The sequence below is a fragment of the Ischnura elegans genome, chromosome 1 (genome assembly GCF_921293095.1).
Source record: "Ischnura elegans chromosome 1, ioIscEleg1.1, whole genome shotgun sequence".
Lineage (NCBI taxonomy): Eukaryota > Metazoa > Arthropoda > Insecta > Odonata > Coenagrionidae > Ischnura > Ischnura elegans.
This window is the reverse complement of record NC_060246.1, coordinates 118,478,266-118,497,732: the sequence shown is the minus strand read 5'-3', so window position 1 is coordinate 118,497,732 and position 19,467 is coordinate 118,478,266. Positions and strand designations below refer to the sequence as shown.

The following is a 19,467-nucleotide window of genomic DNA, read 5'->3' as shown; positions in this document are numbered from 1 at the left end:
TCAGGAGGCAGCCACTCGACTCCTGCGACTCGCGATTGTCATTACGTCCTGGCGAAGGCGTCGGGATGTGACATTAAAACTGGTGTTAGGTGTGTGGGGTTTTTCGAGAATCGTCGTCGTGGCCGCAGTGTGGAGACCTGAGAAGGCCACCGAAGAGCCTCACTGAGAAGCAGAGGACATCAGGGTGGAGACCTGAGAAGGCCACTGAAGAGCCTCACTGAGAAGCAGAGGACATCAGGCGCTGAGAGGGGAAGGTCTACCGACTAGTCGCCGCCACCCCTGAGATTTCGGCATCACCTCATCGCAGCGGTTCGTCTAGAGAGGAAGCTGCGCTGAGAGAGAGTACAAAGGAGAAGTCGGCTTTACTGTAAGTAAGCCACCCTGATTCCTTTCCTCTGCCCTTTGTATCGCCCTTACTAAGTTTGTCTGCTAATTGTCATAATGTCCGTCACAACGATGACTAGCTCAGAAGGCCTTGATAGCCGCGGAACGTTCTGCAGTATTTCGGAAGCCATAAAGATTGTTAATAAGCCATTCGACGGGAACAAGAAAGAACTCCGGGAGTTTTTAGAAAACGTGGACGTTGTGTTCGAGTTAGTAAATCCGATCGATCATGACAAATTATTAAAGTTCGTGAAGGTTCGGATAACGGGGGATGCTCGTTCAAAAATTCTCGTCAGAGATCACGCTCACACGTGGCCCCAGGTGAGAGCTATTTTAGAAGAAAACTATGCTACAAGACGTACCCTAGACTATTACGCATGCGCAATGTTTAACTCCAAGCAAGGTCCGACGGAGAGCATTGCAAGTTGGGGTAATCGCATAGATTCTATGCAAACGGAATTGAGGGAAGCGGCCAGACGAGTATCTCAAGAGGAAGAGATCGCCGGCGCTTTAGCCTTAGTTAACCATCTCGCGAAAGCTTGCTTTGTTCAAGGGCTGGCTAATGAGCGCATACAAACAATTGTGAGGAGTAAGGGAGAAGTTATACTATTGCCTGCTGCGGTAGAAGTCGCCCTAGAAGAGGAGAGTGCCATATTGTCACTGAAAGAAAGAGGGAATATGAAAGGATATTTTAAATGTGAAAATTGCGGCAAGCCTGGGCATTCAGCGCAAAAATGCTACCTTAAAGGGAAGGTAAACATGAAAGAGAAGGAGATAAAAAAGGTAGAAAGTGTGAAATGTTTTAACTGCGGGCGATTAGGCCATTTTTCAAGAGACTGTCGCAGACCAAGAGCCAAATCCTCCGAAAATGGATCGCCACAGCCGCGTCAAATTATGGATGATAACTCGCGGTCGCTGAATGGGAAAGGAGATAAGAGCTTTCGTCTGTCGGAAGTAAGAAAATTGTCGAAAGGGCCGAGTCGCTGTGACGTAGCCGATACGATAACCTTCCAGAGTCGAGAGAGCAAACGAGGCATCTTGCGTCTTCTAATTGATACCGGTGCAGATGTGAGTATTATTAAAATGGAGTCCTTGAAGGGGGAAACCAGGTGTTGGCCGGAGGACTACTTGCTATTAAGAGGCCTTACTGATAAGCCCATCAAGACAAAAGGGAAAGCGGCTATATTATTGGAGGCGAAAGGGAAGGAGATGCAACATGGTTTTCATTTGATAGAGGGAGCCGATGTTCGTCTTGAAGTAGATGGAATTCTCGGTAGGGACTTCCTGAATGATCTTGGCGCAGTGATTTATTGTACACAAAAAAGGGTCTACATGAGAGGCCTACTCATGGACATTGACTCAAAAGAATCCATGGAAGACGTAACTAAGGAGATTAGAAAAATATCTATACCCTCCCGAAGTGAAGTGCGAGTAAAAATTCCTACTGCATCCACGGGGGTGGGAGTGATAAACAAGAAAGAGATAAAAGAGGGTGTCTTCTTAGCATCAGCTTTGACGGAGGGGAAGATGGGAGAGTGCATTGGAAGCATTTTGAATATAAGCGATGAGGAACAAGAGGTAGAGATTTCCCCTGTTGAGTTGGAATCTGTGGATACTGATATGAAAGAAATTCAATGCAATGTTCCTGTTGAGTTGGAATCTGTGGGTACTGATATGAAAGAAATTCAATGCAATGTTGAAAATAATTTGTCAAGGAAAGAAGTTTTACGGAGTTGCTTAAGGCAAGAGCATCTGTGTGATCTAGAAAAGAGAGTGATCACTGAATTGTGCGAAGAATTCGCAGATTTGTTTTATTTGCCTGGAGACAAGTTATCGCACACTAAGACGTTGAGTCACGAGATTCCCACTCCCAATTTAAGAGGAGCCATTAATACTCGACCCTACCGACTCCCTGAATCTCAAAAGGAAGAGGTAAAAAGGCAGATGGAGAAAATGCTAGAAGAGGGGATAATTGTTCCCAGTAAAAGTGCATGGAACTCCCCAATACTCGTTATACCGAAGAAAGCTGACGTTACGGGAGATAAAAAGTGGAGAATAGTGGTGGATTTCAGAAAATTAAATGAAGAATCGGTGGGCGATGCCTATCCATTGCCAAATATTACAGACATCTTGGATCAATTGGGAAAGGCACGATATTTTAGCACATTAGATTTGGCAAGTGGGTTCTACCAAATCCCGTTGGATCGGAAGGACCAATTTAAAGCGGCGTTTAGTGCCTTAGGAGCTCACTATGAGTTTCAAAGAGTGCCGATGGGTCTTAAAGGAGCTCCTTCTACTTTTCAGCGCCTTATGAATACGGTATTGAGCGGTTTACAAGGGTTACACTGTTATGTTTACCTTGATGATATAGTTGTGCATGGAGATAGCCTAGTTACGCACAATCAGCGCTTGAGAGAAGTGTTCCAAAGGCTAAGGGAACACAACTTGAAATTGCAGCCGGAAAAATGTGAGTTTCTTCGCAAGGAAGTGAACTACTTGGGGCATGTGATTTCAGAGACGGGGGTCAAACCAAATCCCTCGACTGTGGAGAAGGTGAAAAATTTCCCCAGGCCGGATAAAGTAAAAAGGCTGAAGGAATTTCTTGGATTGGCGGGGTATTATCGCCGCTTCATACCGGGGTTTGGACTGATAGCTAAACCTCTACATGATTTATTGAAAAGGGATGCAGAGTATGAATGGAAGGACGAGCAAGAAGATGCTTTTAAAAAACTGAAAAATCTTTTGATTACGGAGCCAGTTCTTCAATACCCAGATTTTTCACGCCCATTCATTCTCACGACCGACGCGAGCAATTACGCGTTGGGGGCGATATTATCTCAAGGCATCATTGGGCAGGATCCGCCCGTGGCTTATGCAAGCCGTACGCTCGGTAAAGCTGAGGTAAATTACTCCGCGACGGAGAAGGAAATGCTAGCCATCGTATGGGGAGTTAAGTACTTCCGTCCTTATCTTTACGGCAAAAGATTCACCGTAGTCACAGATCATAAGCCGCTGACTTGGGTATTCAATGAAAGGACCCGAGCTCTCGGTTGATGAAATGGAGAATCAAATTGGCGGAATACGATTTCGATGTGGTATACAAGAAGGGATCGGAGAATGCTAATGCCGACGCGTTAAGTAGAATTTACTCTTTGGATGCTGAAGAGAAGACGGATGGTGTTGCCAATCCATGCGAGGAAAGAAAAAGAGAAATATTGAAGCAATATCATGACTCACCTCTTGGGGGACACACAGGAATGAATAAGACGTACAAACGAATCAAGCAGTATCATGCTTGGAAAGGAATGAAAAAGGACATAGAAGAATACATTCAAAGATGTGAGAGTTGCCAAAAAAATAAAATCACTAGGAGAAAAACTAAGATGCCGTTGGAGATAGCCACTACGCCTGAATGCGTGTTTGAAAAATGTAGCCTCGACATCGTGGGACCCCTACCCGTTACAGATGACGGAAGTAGGTATTTGCTCACTTTTCAAGACGAGCTGTCAAAGTTTATGGAAGCAATCCCAGTAAAAGAACAGGATGCAACCACAGTGGCAAGAGCGTTTGTGGATAATATCATCTTGAAGTACGGTGTTCCTCAAACAATTTTAACTGACCAAGGCACTAATTTTCTAAGTGAAATATTCAGTAATACATGCCGATTACTAGGAATAAAAAAGTTGAAGACCTCAGCGTATCATCCAGAATCGAACGGAGCCCTAGAGCGAAGTCACAGAACTCTGATAGAGTTTTTACGTCATTTCATCTCGGATGACCAGACAAATTGGACAGAGTGGGTGAAGTACGCCATTTTTGTGTATAACACTACACCGCATTGCGCAACGGGATTCTCTCCGCATGAGTTGATGTTCGGGAGAAAGGCTAACCTCCCAGGAATATTGCAAAAGGACCCCTCAGTTCCCTCGTACACGTATGACGACTACGTGAAGGAATTGCGGGATAGGATGCAAAGTAGTCATATGAGGGCCCGAGAAGTCTTACTAAAAGCAAAACAAAGAAGTAAGGAAATTTACGACAGGACTACTCACTTGGAGATATTTAAAGTGGGCGATAGGGTCCTGTTGCATGACGAAGCCGTTAGAAGGGGGCGTTCAAAGAAATTATCTTCTCAGTGGATCGGTCCGTATGATGTCACAGGGGTGGACGGAGTGAATGTTACGATAAGGAGGAGAAGGGGGTCGGAGGTGAAAGTCCATGCCAACCGGCTAAAGATATTCTTCTAATCTTCCGCAGGATCCTAAAAATGGAGATGGGAGCCTGCATCTTCCTCTGTTTGAGTCTCGCGACCATCGGAAAGGGGGAAGACCACAGAATAGAAGAGTACAAACAATCACCTGGGCTGTATTACGATTCACAAGGAGAGGCGGAAATGTATAGTAGTGAATGGAAATTAGTCACCTACGTAAATGTCACTCAACTGGAAGGAAACTTGGCCGTAGTAAATACTTATGCTTCGTTAACTGAAGACTTCTGCAGGAAATATCAGAATGCTTCGTGGATTCATCTGACTGGGTGCCGAACTACGTTTCATGGACTGAGAAATGATTTGAATAGAATTTATAAACTAAAGGACATAATGGAGCAGTTAACTTCCCGTTCGAGATCTCCTGATAGGCGAAGAAGAGGCCTTTTTAATTTTATAGGGGAAGTAAGCAAAGTTCTTTTTGGGACCCTGGATGACGCAGATGCATTGTACTATACAGGGCAAATAGGTAACCTGGAAGCTGAAAATAAGGACCTTCTAACTATTGTGAAGAAACAAGTAACTCTCATGAAATCCACTATTTCAGCTGTCAATCAGTCATTAATAGACGTCGAGGGAAATGAGAAAATACTTTCTGAAGGATTGAGAAGGTTAGAAAATTATATTGATAAAATAACGGGAGAGCTGATTGATCATACAAAGTATATTATTTTGGTCTTATCAGGGAACGAACATGTCCAACAGTTAAGTCAAGCCATCGGAGAACTCTCCTATCAGTATAATGTTGTGATAGACTCACTAATAAACGCGCAAAAGGGAGTGCTGCAGCCACAAATTATTAGCCCAGAAGAAATAATGACTATGTTTGACAAGCATAAGGCAGACATTCCTAAAGACCTAACCCTACCTTTCCCTCAAAGTGTGGCTTACCGAAGTAAACTTCTCAAAATGCTATAGCTGGATGTATTTCTATCTAATCACGTATTGGGATATGTTATTTCAATTCCTTTGAGTAACTTAGTAAGATTTAATGTGTACCATGTAATACCATTACCTATTAAGATTAACGGCACGTCAATGAAGTTTATTTTTATCCAGCCGGAGAGAGAGTATCTGCTGCTAGATAAAAGTGGGAGATATGTAACAAAACTTTCCAGCGAAGATTTTGCTGATTGTAAATTGGTGAGTGCAAATGCACGATTGTGTAAGCAAACATGCCCACTAAGACTTGTGCACGTGCTTGATGATTGTGAAACTCAGTTGCTTCTATCAGCTTCCTCAATACCATTAAATTGTGATCGAAGAATTGTGTCGTTAGAAAAAACATTCTGGACTCGTTTAGGATCGAGGGAGTGGTTATTTGTTTCTCCAGGACCTGAAAAGGTCACCGTGCTATGTAAGAGTGATGACCCTTACGACGTTACCATAAGTGGCACAGGAAAATTAATGTTTAATGACTATTGCAAAGGTTATAGCACTGGTGCTATTCTCCAGGGTGATATAAACATTAAATATAATAATTCCAAGGATGATGTAATACCTCCTCTTTCATTGACCTTTGATTGCTGTTTATCGGAGGAGGATTTAGTATCTTTTGCGAGATTAAAATTAAACTTGCCGTTTTCGCCTTTGATTCGGCATTTGGATGACTTAAAATATGCTAGTGTAAAGGTCTCGGAGGTGGAGCAATTAATTGAAAAAGAGAGTTGGGACCAAGCTCACATCTATGAGCACAAGAAAATTTCTACATTTACTTATGTATCTTTGATTCTCATATTACTTGTAACGATTTATTGTTGTTGTTGTAAATGTTGTTTAAAAAGGTTGATCCCGTATTCAGATGACAGGGGACGCCGTGAATGTAAAGATTTATGTATAATCTTTAAGCCAAAAATTGTTAGTAAGGTGCATACATCTACAGAACAAATGCATCAAAGTCCACCATCTGATACGGTAAATCTACCGCTGGTACCCCTTCCGGGTTCAAGCCAGCAATTAGTATCGAGAACGGGTGGTAGCAATACGCCACAATCGGGAAAACGTTAGTGCTTTAACTGTGTGTATTTTTTTTTTCACTATTGTATCAGTGACTCCAGCATTCATGTTTTTTTTTGTGTGTAACATGTATGTATATCTGCTTGGCATGTGTGCAGTTTGTCGAGAGAATCGTGTGGAAGATTCTCTCTGGTAAGGGGGGGAGGTGTTGTGCACCCCCACATGGCCCTGCTTGTGGTCTGTTATCAATATCATGACGGCTGTATGAGAAGCAGAGCCTTTTGGCCTTTTGGGGGGCAAGTCGAGAGTGGGGGGAGGTGCGATTAGGACACAATCTACGCAAGAGGAGGATGTGTCGCCAGTTCTCTCCAGAGAGAGGAAGCGGCCGGGCCGGGTTTTCCGGCGTCTCGACGAGCTGGACTAATTAGAGGGGACTTGTATTTTACTTTCAATAAATAACCTCACTAGTATCCAGCGGGAATTTTATTCATTTTCCCCGATTCTCAACCACACCCGCGAGTCAGGAGGCAGCCACTCGACTCCTGCGACTCGCGATTGTCATTACGTCCTGGCGAAGGCGTCGGGATGCGACAGAAGAAAGAAATAAAGAAAAAATGTTTTGGCCTACATAGCTAGAGCGAAGTTCTATAGTTCGTTTCCTTGGTGCACTAAAATTCAATGAAGATTCAAGATCCATAAAAATCGTTGATTTGAATTAGGTATAATAAAAAGTCCCAACGTTGCCAAATCTTGTAACTTTGGCAAGAAAGTACTTTACCAGTTACACTAGTGTGTTGCGAAAGACAACTTTCCGCAGGTAATAATACTGCAACATGGAGACGTCAAATCCTGCTGCCTGATCAAATAGAAAAATTGGTTTTTCTGCATAAGAATTTGTAAGGATCAAATATTATATGATCTATTTACGTAAATAATATTTGTTAAAAACGTGCAAATCTCTTTACTGAGGGCTCTTCTGATCAGTTTGGATGTATATACCTATTAATAAAATGTTTGACATATTACTAGAGGTAAATTCATTTCCATTGTGTTTATGGAACTCTCTGAGTCACATTAATTTTCATTCATATCCTAATTGTGACACAATTACCATAACGTTCCTCATTATCTTTTCCTTTTTACACCAAGCAAATTATTCAGAATAGAAAATTCTTGGGGGTTTGAAAAAATTAGAATATGTTACTGCATGCATTACTGTACTGCCCGGTTCAGGAATTGCCATGCTCGATACAATTTGATACTCGCGGGTAGTTTTCAACTCGATTCGATACTCAACTCGAGATAAAAAAGTACTACTCGCACATCCCCACCTATTGCCATTTACCAGATTGGAAAACTCATGAATGGAGCATTCACAAATGCTGCCATAATGCAGCTATCAAGGGATTTCAGAAGACTGGAATATATCCATTCAACAGGAATACATTTCCGGATCACATGTGTGCTCCATATGAAACAACTGTAGGACCAATAAGCCAAGAAGCATCGTAATCTCAATCCCTGACTTCTGGTGGGATACAGAATGCCTCACTGTCCCCGCCTTCGACTCCAGGAACAGCATTAGATAATGCACGACCTCAACCCCTGACTTCTGATGGAATGCTGAATGCTCCTCAAACCCAGCTTTTAACTTCAAGAGGAGCTTCAGATATTGCACGAACCAAACCTTGACTTCTGATGGAGTACAAGATTCTTCACAGACACAACCAATATTTCAAGAAAAAGCATCAGGTGCTCAGCGGAACACCGTCACTCTCGTAGAGTACCGAATCCCTAACTTCAGGAGGAACACCAGATATTGGACAGCCCCAACTCTTTACTAAGTGTACTTGTGAAGAACAGGGCGTCACACAGATCCAACCCTCGACTTCTCAAGGAATACTAAAAGGGCTACAATTTCAACCATCATTTGTACCAACACTCTTCTTCATTTAAATTTTCACCAACATTGTTCATGCCTCCACTCTTGGAAATAGAACGAAAGAAGACGTCTGGCCAAAAGAAGGGGAAGACTGCAATTTTAACTTCTTCTCCCTACAAGGCTGAATTGGAAGACGAAATCAAGAAAAAATACAAGGAAAAAATAGAAAAGGAACATAGAAAAGAGTTACGGAAACAGAGGGAAAAAGGAAAAAAATGGAGTAAAGATTAATACAACAAGAGCAATAAAGAGAAAGCTACCTTCTGAATCATCAGAGAGTGAGAATTCGATTAACAAAACGAAAAAGAAAGTTAAATTGTTGGTAAATAGGTCGAACACAAAGATGAGGAGGACGGTGATGACGAAGACGAGGGTGCCTGAATATTCTGTAATGAACTTTATTCTGATTCAAATGACAGAGATGGGTGGATCCAATGTGAAAGTGCCCAGGAGGGGCCCACGAGGTCGGCTCAAGCACAGAAGAAAGCGATGACACCTTTTGTTGTGATTTCCGTGTACTAGTAAATACATAGTGCTCATCTTCTACTACATTGACATGGCTAGCCTATGCATGCATAATAGTGATTTATATATTATTTCAACACAATTTTTAAATAAGTGTTTTCTCATTTAATTTATGTTGTATTCGGTTTTATCCCACCCGTGGGACAAAATCGACATTTTGTAACACTTCATACAAGAAAACCACGTAAATGTGTGCATCATAAAGCGATATTAACTTATTTTAGATATTAGCAAACATGTAAAGAAACACGATGACTGTTTACTTTACAAAACTAAATTATAGAGCACTTATAATAATTAAAATAAAAAACAAAAAGGTCGGTTTCCCCCACTTTCCCCCACCGTACATTAGGTGTTAAATAAAATTTGGACTTTATAAATATTTAGTCGAGTAAAGCAGTATATTATTTACCAAAACTGGCCGTAGTTGTACATACCAGCTCAGATCAATGGATCTTTATTTGAAATTTCCGCCTCGTGGGGCTCTAAAATCATTCGCTTGCCGAGTCACTCGGAAAGGAGTAGCAGACGGCTTCTCAAGATCGCTTTTCGCACTCTTGTTGGCTGACGCGGAGGGTGCTGTTACCTCGTGGCCAAAATTGGTACTCGTTTGATCTCGTCCGCCAAACTTCATTTTTACGCTAGCGGCTGAGAAAAAGATTTTGCCTCTATAGAGCGTTCCACATTCAGTTGACATTATGGGTTTTTATGGAGATTCGTTACTCCATGTTTATCTCCATGAGGCCGGGATGGCGGCGTTGTCAATAGCAGCAAAAAATTAATATTACAATATGCACAGTTTAATAGTATACTCTAATGTAGAAAGAGACACTGCATTCATTGGGGTCAATAGTTATTACAAAAAAATTATAGCAAAAGGCTATAAAAAACATTTCCTTAAATTCACGCTACAAACGAATTTTTTTACTTTCTCTTCTTCTCGCAATTGTCGTCTAACCGTTAATAATATTGAATTTAATTCTCTACAAAAAGTTCTTCATAGTATTTTTTCTTTAAAGGTTTTCACCAATTTTACAGTTAATGAGAAAAATGTAGTTATACCAATGTAGCACCCTTTAGGACGAGAGAATTTGGATTTTTGTAAGGTAAAAAGTAGTCGCCTACTAAATTACGCTTCTTACGCCATAGGTCCCTATGCTGCGTATTAAATTTGAAGAAAACTACAAAGTTATTTTTAGTGAAAAAATCATTTATATATCTTAATTTTGAACGGAGTTACAAGGTTTTGATGTCAAGAAAAAATATTATGGCGCCGATGAGCCGAGCTTTTTGCCTTGCCTCGCCACTCCTTGCGCGCGGAGGGAAAAATCTCGGGCGGAAAAGGAGATTTTCGTCCATCCATACCAGGAAATAAGATCTCCTTCGTTACATATCCTGAACAGAGAATACTCATACGTTGTAACAGCACTGTTTTTATTTCAATACATTGGTACATGAAAGCAAGCAAATTTTGAAGGCTTGGAAATAAGACGCAAATTTCGCCTTTGGTCTTTCAGTCCATCAACGGACACCAATACAGGAAATATCTCTCAAAGGACCGCCCCTTCCACTACATGTCTTTCAAAAAATAGCGCTCTGAGTTTTTACTCAAGTTCCATTCGTAGGGTACCGTAAAACATCTGCACGAGAAGCGACCACAGCCAGGGGAAGAATTAGAAAAGTAGTTCACTTTGTCTACAGATCTCAAACTATACTTTTGAGATCTGTAGAGTGTTTTTATACCAATCTCTGCTGTAACGTGGCCTATCATTGCGTCTGATACGAAGAGGAGGAGAAAAGGCGAGAAGCTCAGAAACTGCGGAAGTGGGTTGGTGCTCAACGTTTTCTCGTACTTCACAAAATCTCTTAGAATCACTGAAACCTGCCGAGAAACTTTAGAGGAGGGCATCTGGGTCCTCGGAATGTTTACAAAGTGAAAAAGGAAGGTTTCCACGAACTATTTATGACACCTTAAAAAAATTAGTCAACCTTACAGAAATTCGAGAACAGTGATTTTCGACAATTTGTGAGATCGGTATTTAAAAGGAAGGTAAATAAATCTTTCCTGGAAAATACTCCTCCGACTTTAAAATCGATCTTAAGCTCAGTAAATATGGATCTTTCACATTTCAAAAGGACAATATTATGTCGTCTTCATGAGTACATAGGCTTCGGGTAAGAATGCATAAGAAAAGAAGCATCCTTATCGGCAGGAATGATATCATTCGTTGGCGGCTAATTATTTTAGGCAGCTAAAAGATACCGTCGCGAACAGAGGATCATTGTATTCACAGACGAAACCTAGATTAATGCTGAAAAATCAGTGGAAAAAATAGACCTGCCGCGAAAAAAAATAGAAACTCCGCGTCAGGCTTACCTTGCTGGACTTACAATTAGTGCTGGGCGGTGGCGTAGCCAAGAATTTCGTTCGGGGGGGGGGGGGGTCCAACAACAGGGTGGGGGGATTTTCGAAAAACGGGATAATGGGTTTTTAACTAATTTTAACACCTTTCATAATCGAAAAAACTTCATTTTTTTAAGAAATATTTTGTAAACTCATGATTCATCAATATTTTGTTTTCTTTTATGAAGGAAAATAATTGTTTTTATATTTCAGGGGAGGTCAGGAGCCCCTGGACACCCCCCCTGGCTACGCCCTTGGTGCTGGGCATACAGCCCTCACTTCCCGAGAAGGGTAAGGGCTCATAAAAGGAGCATCGCTTGTGTTTCCATGCAAGAAGAACTCAATGGATGGGCATGACGAAGTTGATGCCGAATGCGAGAGATGGTTTGAGCACTAACGTCTTGCAAACCTAACCGAAGGCTTTATTGTATTGGTAGATCATCATTGCATTTTTCCAAGCATTTTAAGCCGTCCAAAAATTACCATTTCGGGATCTCCTCAAAATAGGCATTATTATGGGCTATTACCTACTCCTTAGACGTGAACCTCTGTCCACCAAGCTATTTGTTGAAGTTGGATAATGATAAAAATTCATTGGAGGTCAAATCTTGTCCATGCGGAAAGTTTTTAAATGATTGGAACATAAATTCCATCACCGTGTCAAGGGAGTAGACACATACATTACGCTTAGGGTTAATTTTCATGATAACATTGAAAAGCCAATTACCCGTCTGATATAACCATCGTTGGCTTATACAACAACGCCTTTTATGGAATACCAGCCAGAGCCAAAAAATATTGCATGATATGGAAGGAATTGTCTCATTCAGAAGTAGCGATAAATTCTATTATCCTTCATTTTATTATTATTTTTTACATGACAGATTATTCATTATTCAGCATGTGAATATTTAATAAGTACATGTATAAAAGAACAAAAGACTTTTTCTTTTGTATTGCAGCAAAGGTATCTTAGTTTACGGCAAAAAATGTCTTAATTTACGCCGTCTTTCATGCGATCCCTAATTCCTTTTTCAACTACACCACACGGTGTCAGGATGCCTGCCGGCGGAGCGGAAGCTTGGCAACACTGTTATCCATAAGTCCAGTACTGTCAACTAAACGTGGAACGCTCTAGCTTATGTTTCTGATCCGTGAAGCATTTTTCAGGATAATGGACCTGGTTCGAGATGTATTATTGTACCCCATCACACATTTCAACTATTGCAGCAACTTTAGCAACGCAATGCATCTCATTTTGTTGATGCGGATTTTTGAGTTTAGAATTAGACTAATTTATTTTCGCCATTCGCAAGTTTCACCTTAAATACCAATCGATAGCACTACCTTAAATCTGAAAAATATTTTATCAATGCCAAAATAACCAACTCGATTTAGAAACAGCCCATTTAACTATCCTGTGTCCTTTTCGTTCGCAAATATTCGCTCGGTCTTAACTTATTACGAACGATTAATTTATTACATCAGTACGAACAAATCAAATAAAATTTAAATAGATACATAAAGAAAAAATTTAAAACACACCCCGTCGTTATACCATGTGATTCTCGAAGCAGTCAGTAGGTGCCAAAGGTGATCAGCTGCTAACTTTGTTGAAGGAAGTCATCTCCCCGCATAAGAAACATGTAAGAGGATTTACCCGAGTGATATCTATATATGTAATTAGGAAAGGTACGGGCGCAAAGGAGAAGTTTTCAATGAATTATTGAAATGAAAACCTTTTGTGGAAAATGGCCAAATCTGTGATACATATCCGTTTAATGCAATAGTTGTCTATTAAGTAACCATAATGCATAATATGTGATACATATTAAAATTTTTCCTTAAAAATAAAAATAGCAGAAAATTTATTTGAATGAAATAATTGAAGCGTTTCTGGATATATAATATAAAGAAAAAATGATTTTGCACGCTTTTAGAAATTCATGCAGTTAAAGGAGTCATTTACCGGCCCTTCCTATTCGTTGTAGGTTTCAATGACCAGATGATCTAATACGACAGCCAAGGTATACGACACAGCACCAGATTCTACCAGATTCCGCGCTAACATTACCTATGAACACCGCTATTGGCGCATGGGTACTGGAATTTCACCTTCAGTAGTCCCGACGGAAAATTGATAGCTATTTTTTTTATATTAACCAGCGTTACTCGTAAACGTCACTCTCTCAGCCGCTTGCCTCACACAACGACGTCACAAGGTGAGTGAGGAGGATTGAGTGGGGGGAAGGAAGCTGGAAGGTCGCTCCCGCGATGCTCGCTGGCGCCATGCGCTGAGCGGCCCATTTGACGTCTAGGCGCATTAGATTATTACAGTCGCTCTCACGCCGCGACGCCCTTTCGGATGCAACCGAATACAGCAAAATACCAGCGGTAGTCGCGATACGGGATCGGATGATCGAAGAGCTTGGGAACAGTTGTGTACGATACTGTCGTAGCACGCACCGACATCTATCTACACACGGAGAAAGCCGCAGACCATCATCGACACCGTCAATGCGCTGCGAAAGCGACACCGCAAATCGCGATACATAGGTACGAGATAAAAATGCGATCGGCGATTCCGCGTCGACGCGCAGCTGGTCGACAAAAGTATCTCGACCAGAAAACCAGTGGAGCTAACCGAGTGGTGTAAACACCGAGGAACAAATAACCCGTATGGCCACCCATATGTTTCCGAGTGTCGGCAACACAGAGAAAATTGAGATGTGCGATTGATTCGTTCTCAAATAATCGTCCGATATCTTACTACCACTCTTTCCAAGATGCAAATGGAATAGCATACTAACCGTTTCGTGAATTTTATCGACCCGGAAGAGAAGTAGGTACTCATTCATTAAAAACTAAAGAGCCACCAACGTCGTTCACAAAATAAGAATAGTTTTTGATGCATTTGACATCACAAATAATCGTAAGTGGCTTCTCAGCATACGCGTATAGCTATTTATAAACGCGTGTAACAAAGTAGTCAACATTTTAAGCCATCTGGTCGATGTGATGGCTAAAGAGTTGGCTTCCCACCCTGTACGTGCGGGTTCAAGTGCTGTTGGCCGTGAATATTTTCAAAGACTACACGATTCATACTTGAGTACTTTGTGAAGGGTACCCCAAATATGGCACTCATGTCCGTCGGATGGGACGTTAAGTAGTAGTCCTCTTGGTGCCTTTCGTTAAAAGTAGACTAATGCCGATGCCGGGTTTCTCTCCACCTTTCCTTCACTACCCTTTCCTCGTGGCCCAAGTTATCAGAGCGAGGGGAAGACACTACACAGTCTCAAACTAATTCAATATCAATACTCTCATTGAGAGAGATAAATTTTATCACCAGATGTTATTTTTGTTCCCGATAACCGCAATTTATGCTGCCGAAAATCTTTGAAAAATGCAGGATCAAATATTGTGCGATCAAGTCGATTTCTTTCTGCTTGGTCTTCTAATGAAAATACTTTAAATATTAACTCGCGCATCCAAATTTCAATAGAAATTGCAATTCAATAGGGAACTGCATTCAACCCACATCCTAATAGCAAATAATACTTTGAAATCCGGAAAAATAAAATGTTCAATTAGGGAGTGTCCCGAATTCAAACATTTGGTCTCATAATAGACATGTTTATCCGCAAGTGCCTCTATCAGCTTCCATTAAAATCTGTATAAACAGCAATCAATGAATGTTTAGTAATATAAACGCCACCAAATAGCGTTGCAAAAAAATAAAGAAACTCTAATATCGATAACCTGTACAGCAGCTGTAATTGCTATGTACTTTTCAAACTCTCTGCGAATTTATAATGTTTTATGTGTACAGTATCTACTTATAAAGCGAATTTTCAAGCGTCTAATTTTCCGGCAAAAACGTGTGGCCGAGTTTTTGCAATAAAAAAGTACCTTTGCTTGTTCCTACAAAGATAAGCTCCGTTCAAATCTTTGCATAAATACTAACAAATTCGCATTATCTCTAGAATAAAAAAAGCCATATTCAGCCCCACGCAGAACGAACTGGTTAATCATCCATAAACTTCCTGTAGCGTGAGCATGCCCGGCTCCAGCAAACCAGAATAAAAAGGTCATGAATTTCAGATAGTTAATCTACCATGTAAAGCATTTAAGTTATCGCAGTGCATTTATATGATCAAAAGCATAAAGCTCCAATAGATGACGTTTGCTCTCATTGCTGTTTTTTATCACAAAGGGCCAGTTTTTAATAGATTCGTCTTTCATCATCATGAAGAGTAGGGTTGATAGCATTGCGCATAAAATGTGTATTCTATAGTTAGGAACAACAACACTAAATCAACATTTTTTACTATCATTTCACCGTCATATGAGGAATGCCAAAGAAAACTTACTTTTTCTACATCAGACCTGGTTTCTGGAAGTTCTCAGCCCCTTACTCCAGCAAATTTGGTTGTCATTCTATTCATTCATTTTGATTAAAAAATCAAATGATAATATGATAACGTGATAGATGAGATTACGAAATCAAATAAAAAACTCAGTAATCAGAAGTGCTAAAAAGGAAGATTACAGTGGGTACGTATGATGACGGGGATTAAGCAGTGTGTGCTGATAGCTTGAGAGCATTTATACCTGATGAATAAATAGGATTTTGAATGGAAGCGTTAAAAAAACAAGCTATTTTCTGCTCATTATACTTAGGCACTTGAGCACTTTACCCAATTAACAATTACATGCTGCCTCTCACAGGCTCTACAACCACGATAGATGTCACGCGCAATTAGTATCTCCCGTGCGTTAGAAACAACTCTATACAGTTGGATTTCAAAATACTTAATTAATTTAGGTTTTCAGATTTTTTTATGAAATTCTATTTTTCAGTAAAATATTACAAGTTAACTTTTTAACACCGAGCCTATAATCTTAACAAATTCAACCTTGTAACTTAAAGAAATGACGCTTAAAATATATTTTTTAACTTCTACCGGCGCAAAAAAGGTAGAATACTGAACTTTAAGCATTGGAATAATATTTTGCCGAAGCTCCATAGGGTCGTGTAATATATCGTATTACTCCTTTTTTATTTCACTACAACAATACATGATTATTTATTACTTAAACCTAAGTGTTGATTTTCCACGGTCAAAAGAGAGAAGAATATCACGCGAAAAATTAGGAGAAGGTCGAAACGGTCGTCTTCTTCATCTCGTCACGGGCAAAATATTTGATTGATGCACTTCATTGTCCCTCATAGAGAGAATGACATATTCGCATTAAAAATAGTTTTTAATTGAATTTTACCCATTATTTGCTTTTGCTTTTTTAATGGCCGAAAGGCAAAATTCAATTTACAAAGTGTAGAAAAGTACATGAATATCGAAGTTACGTATGCTATATGGAAAAATATATTTCCAAACTTTTCCTGTAAGGAAATGTTGCCATTTTTCTCTTACTTAAAATAAACCATCACAGAGACGAAACTCGTCCCTCGGCAATGCTCACTTCCATTTTGCTATGTTGGCAATAGTGAAAATTCTGTGTTTTCTGTTGAATGAAATCGGCGAAACACGTTGCGGTCGAAACCTAAGAATATTTGTGGAGAGGTTATTTCCTCACCTAGGAATTTTATTCCATATAAAAGAGATAATAATTGCCTGAAAGCTGAAATTCAAAAACTTTATTCAATAGTTGCGAACGCACTTTATTAAACTTTTGATTTATTTAAGCTTCAACTCCACAAAACATAACTTCTGTTCCCTTTCATTTCATTTTTTAATACGTGCCGCAATGGTGGCAAAATAAAACATGACAAGAATAAACACCAAATGAGTGCAAGAGTCTTCTAATGTGGAAAAAAAGTTTATGCCGATGCAAAATTAATATATTTCATGATATGATCAAGGAGGAGTTTTCATTAACACTTATTGCAATACAAAGAAAAAACGGCGCAGAGAAAATTCATGCAATATCTACTGTTAATTACGCATTAATGATCAAGTAATTGGTACACGACAGAATAAGGTATTTTTTCTGTAAACAAACAGAAAAAAATTTCAAATGATAAACAGTTTGAGCTGAAATCCTTCTCCTACAAACATTTTCTACACGACATCAAATTTTCAGTAGGTCATGTCAGCGTCATAAAATACAAGGTTGCTCCTCTACTTGCAAAATTAGCAACAAAACTTTCCAGTGAAAATTTTAAAAGTAAAAATTTAGTAATTGCCTTGAGCATGAGAAGTAAGAAGCAGAATATTTACACCAGCTCCAAATTTAAAACCTTACAATGAAATTGTATTAGCCATATCTATATTTTGAATGGGAAATATATTTTTAAAAGCAGAAAATATTACGTGGCACACCCTATTTATAGCAATGATCTGAAATGCTGCTGTTGCCAGAGAAAATAATTCTGAAATATAGTACTTAGCAGTAGAAGTATAGGACACTTTTCATCCGATTTCACTTTCATTCTTAGAGATCATTTTCAGTCTATAGCTCTATTTTGAGAGATTAATGGGAAAATTAATAAGAAAATTTGGGGAGTTTAATGAATACAACTTGAAATTATGATCAGCAACCACACCGACATAAAACGAAACTAATTTATCATCCATAGTGTCAACTCCTTTCGCTCCACATCGCCTTCTTGCAAACAAAATTCTCAAAAACGAAGCAATATGCTCACCAGCCTCAAAGTAAATATAATGAAGCGCTCAATGCTGCAGCTCAGTAATTGAAACCTTTGAACACACTGAAACCGCGTGACATCCGAATAAAGCCTATGTTAAACTACAAACTGAAATACGTTAAAAATTTAAAATTTTTCATTACAGTTCCTATTTTAATCCTCCTCCTATCTCCTCTTCAATTTGAGTCCCAAAGTTTTGAAATAAATGTTTCACTCGAAATGAACAAACCACCGCGCTACAATTAAGGCAATGCTGTGGATAGAATCAATGTATTCAATGCATGAGGTGCGCAACTAAGTTCTCGCCGTTTTTTGTGAAAATACAACTTAACTATGAAAAAAATGTTTTAAATGAATCATTCAAAGTATTTTTATAGCTAGCTACATTTTTTGCCTATCATTGTGGCAGAGCTCGAATACCGTAGCAGTAAAAGTGAGCATCTTTTGAGTCTATCCACGAATCAAGACTTTTTTTATTTCTTCAAATTTGCGCTGCTGATCAGCCGAACTACGTGTCATCGAACGGAACAAGTAATGATCGGACTGCGCAATATCTGGGGAATGTAGTGGGTGGGTAAGGGGTTCCCTTTTGAGCGTTTCGAGGTAGGTTTTAACGGGTTTGGCAGCATGAGGTCGAGCGTTCTCACGCTGTAAAATCACTTTTTCGAATCATAAGGAACTCAATTTCCTTTCTATTGCATAAAACGGCTTCGTGGGTAACTCCTAATGCACAAGCAAGCTCTTATTGAGTTTGACATGGATCTTCATCGAGTTATGCCTCCAATTCAGCGTCTTCGAAGGTTTTTGGTTTTCCTTCACACTTTTGGTCGTCGTCATTGAAATGACCGCCTTTGAAGCGACGGAACCAATTACGAAACGTAGTTTCACTTTGAGCGGTATCTTCGTAAACTTTTTGGAGCTCTAGATGCGCTTCAGTCACCGTTTTCTTCGATTAAAAGAAGAAAAAAGATACTTCCCGCAAATGACGATTACTTAGCATAAACTCAGACATATGCACGCAAAAATTAGGATATGTTGTCATTAAAAAAACTCGACATTGTCGTGTAGCGGTTTGTTTGCCAATTGTCTAAGCTTCGTTCATGGCGTTGCCAGTACGTCAGACCAGAAATCCCTGCTAGATTCATCTACTAATAACAGCGGGAACTTAGCTGCGCACCTAATATGTATAACATATTCAATCGAAATAAACGAAAGGAAAACAAATGCTATCTCCAGATGTGGGCCAATGAGACCTACTGGAAAATCGCGTGACCCGCCTATACGTTTCAATCTTGGTGGCAGTAAATTGCTCAAAATAA

At 39.8% G+C, this 19,467-nt stretch overlaps 1 protein-coding gene across 1 annotated transcript; it reads left to right on the top strand.

Moving 5' to 3' along the window:
- Positions 1 to 239: 239 nt before the first annotated feature.
- On the top strand, positions 240 to 5,677 carry LOC124168899. Its single transcript, XM_046547281.1, has 2 exons — positions 240 to 367; positions 4,642 to 5,677. Exon 2 carries the CDS (start codon positions 4,652 to 4,654, stop codon positions 5,567 to 5,569), a length of 918 nt encoding a protein of 305 aa, XP_046403237.1. The 5' UTR covers positions 240 to 367; positions 4,642 to 4,651; the 3' UTR covers positions 5,570 to 5,677.
- The last annotated feature ends 13,790 nt before the right edge of the window (positions 5,678 to 19,467 follow it).